This window comes from Aythya fuligula, chromosome 1, assembly GCF_009819795.1.
Source record: "Aythya fuligula isolate bAytFul2 chromosome 1, bAytFul2.pri, whole genome shotgun sequence".
Taxonomy (NCBI): domain Eukaryota; kingdom Metazoa; phylum Chordata; class Aves; order Anseriformes; family Anatidae; genus Aythya; species Aythya fuligula.
The window spans coordinates 12,909,091-12,921,821 of record NC_045559.1 but is presented as its reverse complement, the minus strand read 5'-3'; the positions used below and the strand labels follow the sequence as shown (position 1 = coordinate 12,921,821).

At 36.5% G+C, this 12,731-nt stretch overlaps 1 protein-coding gene across 1 annotated transcript in view; it reads left to right on the top strand.

The window, feature by feature from the left end:
* The window catches only part of PTPN12 (protein tyrosine phosphatase non-receptor type 12), a 76,669-nt gene that overhangs the window by 47,308 nt on the left and 16,630 nt on the right, over positions 1–12,731 (top strand). The window contains 5 exon segments of the mRNA XM_032199771.1: positions 581–723; positions 2,053–2,119; positions 2,779–2,856; positions 2,938–3,036; positions 12,265–12,350. Of these exon segments, the coding sequence (XP_032055662.1) occupies positions 581–723; positions 2,053–2,119; positions 2,779–2,856; positions 2,938–3,036; positions 12,265–12,350 (473 nt within the window).

The window sequence follows — 12,731 nt, the reverse complement described above, 5'->3', positions numbered from 1 at the left end:
TTGTCAAGGGAAGAGCAACCAATGTCATCTACCTGGGCTTCTGCAAGACCAGAATCCATATCCAGGTGGAGGCTGGTGATGAGTGCTGTCCCTAAAAGGTCCATCTTAAGACCAGTGTTGTCTAAAATCCATGGGATCAAGTGCACCCTCGGCATGTTTGCAGGTGACAACAAGCTGAGTGGTGCAGTTGATACAATGGGATGGCGAGATGCCATCCAAAGGGACTTGGATAAGCTTGAAGTGGGCCAGTGTGAATCTCGTGATGTTCAACAAGGCCAAGTGCAGGGTGCTGCACCTGGGTTGGAGCAATCCCAGACATGAGTACAAACTGGGAGATGAACTCACTGAGAGCAGCCCTGCAGAGAGAGAGTTTGGGGTTCTGGTGGACAAAAGGCTCGACATGAGGCAGCAGTGTGTGCTTTCAGCCCAGAAGGCCAACTGCATACAGTATTTTCATACAATAAACAGCTTTGATTGTCCAAGCTAACCAAACAAAGTAAGGAGCCTCACAGAAGTACTTATTTCGTAAAAGCCTCTCAAATATTTATTATTTACACATTTTTCCCTCTATCTCCCTTAGGAGACTCGTAGTGTCTATCAGTTTCATTATGTTAACTGGCCTGACCATGATGTCCCATCATCTTTTGATTCTATTCTGGACATGATCAGCTTGATGAGAGAATACCAGGAACATGAAGATGTACCAATTTGTATACACTGCAGGTATCAAGTACATTTATTTTTAAAGCTTATATACTTCTTTAAATTTAGAATTCTGGTATGAGTTGCACTAGTTTTCGTTTTCTAAGAAGGAATGTTTGCTCATGTCAAAACGTAGCTCAAAACTATATAGTCCTCATGGCCTGAAAAATTCATGCCACAATAAAATTTGATTGTTTCAGCTGAAGACACAATACCTGTCATGAGAGAATTACTCTTTGAAAAGGAAGTAGTTTTGTGGTTCTTAAGACATTTAAATCATCATTAGGACAAACTATGAAGATCATTGCAGGTCATATATGGAGGAACATATATATTTCAACATGGAAACATTTATCAAAGGCTCCTTTTGCAATATGGTAGGCTACAGAGCAGGTGCAGACTAATCACCACACTTTAGCTTCTGAATGGCAAGCCTTTGCTTCCAAGCAGCAATTTCATCCTTGACTTGAAATTTGGCTAGCAGAAATACTGCTGAAACTAACCTGCCATAAAAATGTTTTGGCAAGGTGATGATAAGTTCTCTGGGAAGTTTTTGATTGTGATATTTGAACCTTTTCTTTTTTTTTTTTTAAACAGCAAAAGTTAATGTATGATATGTGGGAAAAACTGAATTTAAATTAGTAAGCCAGATAATAATCAATTGTTGGAGGCTTATTTATTCTTTATAACTTGGTTGTTCTCTACAAATGTAGAAATCTACTGCATGCTGTTTTAATTTGACATTATAAGTAACTGGAGTCTAAACCCAAAAGGAACTTCTTTAATACTGAGATACATTTCACTTCGTCCTGTTTTTCTTGAATGTTAGTAAAACTTTACAACCATATAATTCTAATCCAACAAAAATACATCATTACAACTTTATCTGTAATATAGATGCATTCATTCCATTATAAAGAATAAATGTGATTGTTAACTGTCATTTTTTGTAACTTGCTTATTTTCTGCTTTTTATCTAAAACTAGATACGATTCTGAATCAGAAAAATGTGGGGACTCTGTGAATGTGTTGTTCTTATACTTTTACAGAATCCCTACTTTTGATGTAGTGGTAACTAGGAATAATGTGAGCAATAAAAATGTCAACATGGAAACATCTTCCATGATTGTGGTTCTGATTGCTGTGAAAAACTTACATTAAAAACGAATGTTCTATTTTGCAGTGCTACATGTTTGATTTTAGTGTTATTGTGATACACTGAGCAAGCTTAAAATAATAGTCAAGAGATTTAATTTTCTTTTCCATGTGGACTCTGGAAACATAAAAATTGTAGTGTCTTTTCAACCGTTTAGAGCAACTTCTAACATAACAAACTGTTTGTGTTCGTAGTGCAGGGTGTGGAAGAACAGGAGCCATCTGTGCCATAGATTATACATGGAATTTGCTTAAAGCTGGGGTAAGGAATCTTTAAAAAAAAAAAAAAAAAAAAAAAAATTTTGTGACATTCTATCATTTCATAACAGTGATGAGCTCCCAAACGTACTAAAATTGTGCAATGTTTCAAAACATTCCAAAAATCTTACAACAGATTGGATATTTAGTTTCATCTTTCATCATTTTTGCTTTTGCGTGAACTTACTTTGTTTTGACAGTAAGTTTTTATCTTACAGAAAAGTAGTTGTAGAATCATACTGTTTGAATATATTTCAATATAAAGTGACTCTGAATTGAACCTTTTCAACGTCTCTGGTTAATCTTGTAGCTTCTGAAGTCTCAAGATTTCAAATGTATAGGGATAAACAAAAATACTGGGATTTCTAGGTTATGCAACATCGTTATTGTTCAAGTGCCTTATGAATCCCACTTGCCATCAATATAAATTGGATGTCTCATTCTCAAAATTCTTTAAGTGTTCTTATCTGGTCTAAAACAAATGTTTAAAACCAATTCTGGAGAAGAATTGTTCTTCAAAAAGAATTCTAAATAGCTTCGAAGTCCAGAGAACAGATTGTCCACACCTACATAACTCAGACATGCAAAAGCTGATAGACAGCCTAAAGTGTTGCTGTTCTTACAAATAATTGTCAATATCATTGACTTCCTTCTGTATTTCAGAAAATACCTGAAGAATTCAATGTATTTAATTTAATACAGGAAATGAGGACGCAAAGGCATTCTGCAGTGCAGACAAAGGTACAGTTTGAAATGGATCTTTCATACCATTGTTCTTTTAAAGATCTCATGCACTAATTTTTATCTCATGACCTACTCTAGGAGCAGTATGAACTTGTCCATCGAGCCATAGCACAACTGTTTGAAAAGCAGCTGCAAAAATACGAAAGTTGTGCAGACTGGAAGATTGCAGATGGAGTGGTATGTATCTTTCCCATATGCGTTTCAATTAGTTGTGGCTGTTAGATTCTGATAACAGTTTTTGCTGTAAAGTTGAATTTTTAAGATTGTGTTCAATTGCACTAGGGAAGATGCAGAACTTGGACTACAAGTGTTTTTTACCTGACTATGGAGTTACACTATACTTAGCTTATGCTGAAGACTTGATTGTAAAAGTTATGTCAGGTAATTGAAAGAATAGTTACCATATATACCGAATGTAACTGCATTGGGGAAAGCTAGAAAGAATTCTAGCATGAATGAAACACAGGACTTCAGTGCAATATCTAAATTGAGAAATGTGCTCGTACCTTGAAAAGGTGATGCTAGTTGACAGCTGCTCTTTGTTCTTTTGCATTGACTAGCATTAGTTACTGCAGAACTGGTATCTTGATAACACATTAAATTTTGTCTAAGCATGACCTTTTGGAATTTATCTGTTAAATAATATAATGAAGAGCAAATTGAAATTAAACAATCTACATGTGTGTATGAACTCTACTTGTTCAATCTTTATCTTAAACTCAAAAGGCAAAATCTTCATCCAGGTTTTCTTCTGCTCCCTTTTCATAGGAACCCAATTTTAAACTAGTAGCCAAGCATTAATCTGATTCTTCAGCTGAGAGCTGGGTATTGCATGGTATTGTGTGCTACATTGGTCCTGTCCCAACACAGCCTTGGTGTAGCTGAGCAGAACTGGTAATGAGTGATCATACTAAGCTGTCACATGGCGTTGAGGTAGTGTTTGCACTGGAACATGTTGGGGAAAGGAAAAATAACTTAAACGCCTTTGTCAGGAAGTTTCTTGCTCTACCCATTTAATAAAAGTGGAAAAGAAACTCAAAAATATATACTAATTAATGATCATGGCATTTGAGGATTTTTCTTTACATCTTTCCTTTTTAAACTTCATAGTCCCTGATTTATTTGTTTTTATTTTTTTAATGTTTGATATATTTTCCAGTTTACTGCTGGGCACTACATGAAAAATGGCTTGTATAGTCTGTCTTTTCTTTCTTCCCGTGGTCCAAAAATGCATACTGCCCTTTACCTTTGTTTTTATTCAGGAATTGTTGTAGCTTCTGTAGCCCTTTAAAGGGACTATTAGTAGTGTCTTGAAGACCCTTTGAAATATCTGGAATCATGAAAGCAATTTTAAATCTGAAGTGGTGAGGACTTTTTTTTGGCCCTTACAGTAAATCACGAAATAAGAGATTGCCTTTAACACTCAAATACAGTATTTTCTACAGCTTTCTCAAAGGCTGGACGTACCGCCTTTATTATTTCATCATATTGAGAAAAAAAAGTTTTATTTTAGGGGTTTAGCTTTTCTATATTGTTCTTTCTAGAAAGCCTGAAACTTTTTTCCTTCCTGGAAAGAAAGGCATGCATCATTTTATTAACTCTCTTTAGAATCTGTATCAATTCATGCAATAGTTCTCAGGTCTGGAGTCATGAAAAGAAACTTTGTGGGCTAAATACAATATGGATAGGATAGGCTGTTTTAATTTAAATGAGTGGAGTTTGATATTCAGCCTAGCTGGATTGTAAATTCTCATTTTATTTCTGATGAATGAGTATGATAACCTTTGGAAAGTGCAGATATATTGGCTTTGTACAGAAGGTTCCTTCCCAGATCTTATTCTGCCTAGCAGAAGTGAGCCTTTACTCTTTTGCGCCAAATGTACAGGAAGCCATTTTCCTGTTAGTAGGTTGGGTGAGAAACATTCGAATTCATATATAGGAATAATCGGATTATCTTAGGACAATTCATCCTGAGCATGTTTTGGTGGTAGGAAATCCATAACCCAGCAATGAGTTTGTGGATGTCTTTGTTGTCTTCTGGCTTTGGAACTACTTAGTTTTGGAGCATATAACAGTATCTGAGTGGTGGTTTATATTAGTAACAGTTAAAAATCTGGATCACAGTTTATAGTGGTCACATAGCCTAACTATATAAATTAAGCTGTTTTAGTGGAAATTGTCATGACAGCATGCTGGCTGCAATGTTATGGTAGTTTTCTGTCTACAAAGTACAGTTTTAGTGTGTAGGGAAGCTCCAGTTACTTCTTTCCCCCCACTGTAGTTGTCCTAATCCTTGTGCAGCGTGTGTGTATTAGAAATAGTAGCTATGACTAACTAATATATTGCAGTGTTTCATCATTTATAATCTAAGCTCCTTTATTTGTTACTTCAAAATAGTGTAGCAGTTTGTGCTACACTGCCAGTAGAAGCGATGGGATGTCTGGATTGTTCTGCTTCTCAAAGGTCAGTCAGGAAAACAAGTAACCATTTACATGTACATGGTCATTAAGAGTATCACATTAAGAGCGATTAATAGGATCATGTTCAGAGTGAGGTCCTTAGGTATCTCTTAAAGATGGACAAAAACTATTTGTGTAATTAAGAAACTTCTTTGGTACGAATCAAAATCCATACTTTCTCAAAGATGCTATAGTGACTGTGGAATCTTGTACATGTGAAGGGTTTTAATTGTATTCTGTGAAAATGAATCCAAATAAAAGAACATGCCTACTTCTGATATAGTGCTGCTATAGGAGGCAGTACGGAAAGGTGAAAGACGATTTCCTCTTTTTCATCCGATAGATTTCTGATAGTACTCTGAAGGGCTGGCCTACTCTGTAAGGTTTGTTCCATGGTTTTATAGTCCAATTGTCTTTCCTGCTTCTAGCATTGCTTGAAACAAATTGAGTTACTTAAGCTTTGTAAGCAGAGTTTGCCAGTAACATCACAGTAAAAAGTTAATCTGATTGGCAATGGGTAGTGGCATTCACGGGGAAGTAGCTTAGACACAATGCCGAACGTGTGTTCCGGTGAACTTGCCAACTCTGCCCTGCTGGAAACAATACCGTAAAAAGTCAAACAAAAACAAATGAGCAAAACAAAAGCCACACTTAGTGGTTAGAATTCCGCTAGAATTCTATCTTATAAATGCAATTTGATGAATTCAAAACCTTGTAGAAAATGTACTTGTGAAATAGTGTAATAATTGTATACTATTACATTAAGTACAGTAGCACTTACTGTGAATTGCTTACATGATTTAAGTGTTCTTAAAATAAGAGTATGGAAAGCACAAATTATATGAGGAAAAGCCTTCTTCAGATGCCAGGAAGCACTTTGGACTGTCCCAGCACTAGACAAATTTCAGGGCAAAGATTTCTTTGCTTCTCAGAAGCAGGGAATCCCTGACCAAATAAGAAAAGACTCAAGTGCTAAACTTGATATTCACAACTATTCCTTCTCTCTCTCCCTCCCTCAAATAGTAGGACTCTTAATTTCTCAAGTGATTAAAATGGAGCAGAGTCTGGAACGTGGCCCTCCCTCCATTGAAACTCTTGATCATATTGCCATGTATTTGGAAGTCAGTCCATCTCTTTTTTTTTCCAGTACTGCTGTAAAAATATTACACTTGGTTTTGTGTTTGGAAGCTGAAACAGATGTGAGCTGATTAGTGTTGATCATCTGATAAGATCTCAATCAATATCGTATGTGCTTCTTGAGGGGCATCTCCATGACCTGAAGTGAACCAAGGTTGTCTTGCAAAATGTGAATCAGATGGATTTCCATCGAGTTGGATGTCCTGTGTGTAGGAAAAGGAAAATAGATTAAAGGAGAAGCAAACAACAAAAATTCTGCTGTCTGTTGAGAAATGCTTCTTGTTGAATTTTGTCACTTGACAGTAAGAAACATGTTACAGTACTTAAAGTCTTTGTGCTGTACCCTCATCCACTAAAAGAAACTTTATTAATAAACATTTTCCTTAAAATATGACATTTCTAGTACTTAAAGTATCTCTTGCACTTTTTCCTGTAAAAGTGGCACAATTATATTACTGTAGTGGTTTGTGCTTTTAGAAGCTGTGGAAAAAGCAGCTGCTGTAAGAAGAATGTGGATGTCCAAATATTAGTGGTTTGGAAACTAAGTGAAAAGACTTCACTATTGAAATTCTCTTTGCTGTTTTGCATCTTGGAAAGAGATTTTTAGCTGTTATAGCATTGTAAAAAATCTTGTGTGTCTTCAGAGACCTTCAACTTGCTGCCTATGCTCAGAAAGTTGTATTTAATCTGAGTTATTTGAGTGTATTACTTCAGTCTCAAATACTTCTTTTATCTGGTGATGCTCTGTGGTTCCCATGCTGCTTTATGATAAGGGAAAAAGGAAAATCTAGATTCCTTTTAAGGGAAACCATGAGATGACTTCTGGAAGAGTCTTTGTATTAAATTTTATAGTATTTCGCCAGTACAAAAACCTTCTGAGTGACAGTAAAGGTTTCTATGGTGAGTTTCAAAAGAAAACTATGTATTGCATTTCCTGGACAAAGAGTTCTTGAATTGTAGGCAATGCCTGTGAAATCTCAGTTTAAAACTGATCTTCTATTTACTCAAAGTTAGTGACAACTCAGTTTTGTAATTCAGCCACTGGAGGAGGCAGATGGAGAAAGGGACCCACCCTCGGGAGGAGATAATAGCAAAATTTAGGTCATCTGAGCAAGCTGCATTCAGAAACTGCATTTGCCATGAGAATTCCTTATTTATTTGCACGGACACAGGAACGTGAGTTATTTAGTATGCATTCTTGCAGACAAAATAACCTACACTTCCCATCCAAGTATTTGGCTTTATGAAATATTGCAGTGACAAATAAAAAGACCGTATGTGTATAGGACTTAACACTATATCTAGAAATTCCTAGCTACTGTGAGCATTTTTCACTTGATATCGCTCATATCATGGGATTCGCTCATATCATGGGATTCACTCATATCATGGGACCTCCTGAACTGTTCAGCATCTGATCCTTGTAGAGGTAAACATGCAAAAAGCTTCTATTCTTTTGTTTCCCCACGTACTGTTGATGCTTCCATTTTCTTTAAATGAGAAGCCTGCCACAATAGGACAGGTAAGAAAGCAGGACATTTTGCCAAACACTTACTTAATTGAATAAATTGCATATTTGCTAATCCATTTAAAAATACTAATAATTCTGCACAGTGACCCCTGCAAAATACATACGTTTTACTTTTTTTCTAAGCTGATGCTTTTCTTTTTCAAAATTGTATTCTGCCCTAAAATATAACATCTGTTTAGAGAACCAACAGAGTGCTGACTGATGCCAATAAGCTGTGATTAGGAAGGCTGGAAGGCTTTTCCTTAATACTGCCATCTGCTCTTCTTAGTGGCTGAGGTCATCCCTGAGATACCCTACATTCGCTTTTCGAGTTGTACTTCTCTCTGTGCTAGTTGTTCGCCATGCTTACCAATACCCTTATTTAGACATGTGACTGAAGGAGAAATCTGAGAGTAGGTATTGCTCAAGTATGCTTAAAATGCTGGTTGTTTGCTACCGCTCCTGACACAGAACTGGGAACAAGTGGCAGAGTGGCTCTGGGTTCAGTAAGCTGGATTTCTTAAGATAAAAGCAAGGAGAAGAGGTCCAGTAGTAACTGAGCACAATCACTTAAATGCTGCAGTAGCATAACGTTAATGTGATGACTGTTTTCATTCCTATGTGGGTTAGCATATCTGTCTACTGCCTTCCTTTTTGTCATCTTCAGCCTTTTAAGTAAAAATCCTCTCCTTACTAGGATACAAGTTGTGTTAAAGTAAGTGAAGCCTTCACAGAATCATCAGTCAGTGGAGCTAATTAAGCAATGTAGTGAAGTTCCTCTTTTTTGGTGACAATTCCTGTAACGTTCTTGCTCCTGACATTTGAGGTTGGACATGTTTCTAAGTATATCAAAGTGTGTTTTACTGCTAGTAGCAAAAATGGTGGAGCGCTGCCTTGTCCCTTGGATTACTTTTGCCTGTTGCAAGCAGAAACTGAGCTTCTCACTGTATAGATACAGAGCCTAAAAAAAATCCAACTGGCATATGTTAGTTTCTTTAATAAGCTCTTCCTTCTGCCTGGGAGAAAAGTGTGTCTCAGGCAAAATTCTGTTTGACAAATGTTTCACTTTGCAAAGAGAGCAGGGATGCAGCTGCTGGTTTGTATTCTGGACAAGTTGGTCTACATTGCAGCAGGCACACCCTCTCCCTTGTCAGTAACTCTTAAAAATCTAGTGCTTAAGCATGCTATTTGCGTTCCTTAGAACTTTTCTGCTGGTGTGGAACTGGACCAGAATACTTTTCTGGTTTGTTGTAGGGTGGAGAAGTTAGTGGCAAGGGTGGGAAACATTCTCTGTGGTGTCTCACTCTACATTCTCTGTGCCTGATGAAGCTTTAAAGTGCTGTGGAGAAGCAAGGCAGAACATCATGCCCTTCTCCAGGATGCAGTTGCATTAGTTGGTTATAACTCTGCTTGCTGATACAGGGTCTTATTATTGCAATCTTGATGCATTTAGGGCTATCCGTAGTAATGACTACATATGGGAGAAGATCAGAGATAAATTTGCACATCTTGAGGTGAAGGGGACACAACCAGTGAGCTGGAAACAGAATCGCAGTTTTGGGATACTGTGAGTGTCCCCATCTTTGGCACCACCCTTCTGAGTGCTGCTGCGCCTGAATGTGGGCAATCAAGTTAGTTTTTATGTAGGTTAAGGACAAAATCAGTCTGCATAATTGCTCACTACTTGAAGCCAAAAATGTGGAATTGTTTTTTTTTTTCATATTTGACAGGAAGGTAGTAGAAGGATCAGAGGTCCCTGGTAGCATCCCCTTCCATCAATGACTAGAAAGTGATAGTAGACTTTTTTTTTTTTTTTTAATTAGCATGTCTGGAGTAGTTTGCAGCTAAATTTCAGAAGTCCTCTGGGCGCTTAATGTTTTTTCATGTTGTGGAATGCTGACAAAAGACATGCAGGCACAAAGATACCCTTTCAAACTAAATGAGGTTCTGCTTTAAATTTACAGATCAAGCATGGCATTAATGGTACTTTTTTCTTAATATCTCATCAGCCATTTCAGTTGCTGTATTTTCTTGAACAGTGGCTTTTTGGGCAGTGTGTTGTATTGTCAGCACTTTTAGCTAAGAATAGTGATTGTTAGGATGGTGCTGATGTGATAAATCTCTGAAGGTGACTTGATACCAACGTAATCCACTGAGAAGCTAGATTGATACAAAAAGCAGTGCATTAAATCTATTTAAACCTAATTTGTTATGCATTTCACTTTGAGAGCCATCCAATTGATAATAATCCTTGTGTAGTAAGGTACAACATGATTAACTGATCAGTTACAGCTTTTAGTTTATGCATTGCCAAAAATTGTTACTTAGAGTATTCAAGTGATGGAGGTTTAAAGAGGAACAATTCATTGTGATACACACTCAAAAAGATCTGGACTATTGGGCAAGTTGAGCAAGAGTGGAGCAAGTTGGTCGCATACTGGAACAGGCTCCCCAGGGACATAGGCACAGCACTGAGCCTGTCGGAGTTTAAGAAGGTTTGGACTGTGCTCTTCGTCATATGGGCTGAATTTTTGGGTAGACCTGTGAGGAGCCAGGAGCTGGACTCAATGATTCTTGTGGGTCCCTTCCGACTTGGAACATTTTATGATTCCAAGACTATACTTTAATGTTGAAAATAAATAAATAAATAAATAAATAATAATAATAATCTGGAAACCAAAAAGGGCAAAACTTGGTTTGGAACTCAGAATTTGCTTGTGATGTAGGTGTCTAAACTCCAGATGTAGTCAGTAGAGCCAACTGATCTGTTCCCTTCTTCCCAGCATTACTGGCTGGTTGCTAGAATAGTTCTATGAGGTCTCCTGGCTCAGCACCAGTCCAGCTTGGTTGGCTATAATGGGAGCTTCAGTTCTGGCCATCTACATGTAAGTGGCTTTTAGCTACTCACTCCAAAAGAACTCGATAGTTCCAGCAGTGGTCAGCGGGACAATGAAGTCCCTGTGTAATTTGTCTGAAAGGGCTAGCACAATCCACCAAAGCACAATGGGACATCTATTCTGGAGTACTTCTGGAATATTGCATTTGGCAACTAATTAATAGGAGTGGGCAGGGGAAATTTCAGTGAAGAGCAATAAGGATGATTAGGAGACTTTTTTTTTTCTTTATGGGAAAAGTTTCACTTGGGTTAGTGTACTGCAAAATAGAATTTGATGATGGACTTCACACTAGCAGCCAGTGATAGGGCAGTCATTTTAAAAGGCTAATAATAGGAAGGAAAAATACGTGACATGTTGAATCTAAATTTGTGTGAAGGTGAGATCACTTAGTTATGATTTGTCTTCCAAAGTTGAAAATATTTATCAAATGCAAGTGCAACTATTGGATTTGGAGCAGCAATTAACTCGGGGTTCTTTTTGATTGTTTTATAAGACTGGAGAAGGTCTGTCTGTCACCCAATACAAGCAGGTAGTCTGAAAGAAGGCAGAAGCCCCACTGTATGAACTTGATTTTGTGCTTTGAAAAATAATACACCGATAAAAGATTTTTTTAAATTTATTTTAAAGCACTTCTCAAAAAAAGCTCCTTCAGGGGAAAGAAAGTGAAATGTGTATTGAACTCAAGATAACACTAAGGTCCTCCTTGGTTTTGTTTGATCTTTTGCCATGGCATGTGTATGGAAATGGTTTATCAGCCTTAGTCTTGCATGCTCTGTTTATATAGAATATATATACATTCTACATAACTGGAGATGTATAAATATGTACAAATATGTATGTATATATCTTATATACTTGTGGTACTCCTGAAATGTGCTTTGCCAAATAAGTTAAACTTATTGTAGACAAATAGATGATTTGAAAGTGTTTTAGAAGTATATGTTAAACCTGACTTGTAAATTTATGGTTAGTCAAAAATTTAATTTTGTTACTGCATAGTAGATTAATTTTATGTTATGTTAACTGATTATACAGGTGAAAATTATTAGACTGACTAGAAAATAAGCGTTCTTAATAGGAATAATTTGAAGGATATAGAGAACCTTGCTCATTAGTAACCTGAAAGATTAATTTTTGAGAATTTTCTGTGGTGGATTACACTATTACATGTGAAATGTGATATTTGGTCATAAAAATTTGAAAACATGTAACAATGCTGCAAAATTAGAATTGAAATTAATCTATATGTAATTTGAAGTCTTTTCTATATGATAGTCAAAAAAAAAAAAAGTATTGCAATACGCTGTTTTCATGTACTGTTATGGATCCTCAGACCCTAGAGTCAAGTATTGTGCATATCAGCTTTACAGCTATGAATTAATGTTTTTTTTCTTTTAATCAGGATGAGAATAACACCGAGAATGCTGTCAGTTCTTCAGATGCTCAGAAACAGGATTCTCCACCACCAAAGCCTCCACGGACCCGCAGGTACTTAATTATGAGGACACACTATTTCAAGCTGGCAGATTGACCTGCTTTGTAAACAAAAAGTAGAATTAAACTACTGATACTGTGAAGACTTTTAAGATGGATTTTTTGCTATTTATGAACAGAGATATGTATAATACAAATAGATGTCTTGTAATTGGCTTTGTAAATATATAATCTTAATATCTTTGCAGATCAAAGTCTGAATTTACTAATCTTGCAATAAAGGAAGACAAGTAGACAGACACCCTTTTATTAGACAGATCTGTTAGATTTACTACATACTTCAAAATAAGCTCAAATAATGACTCAACGTTAATTTCTGGAGTAATAAAGACAATGAAAAAATATCTCTTTGTTCAAGAAAATATTACCTCACAA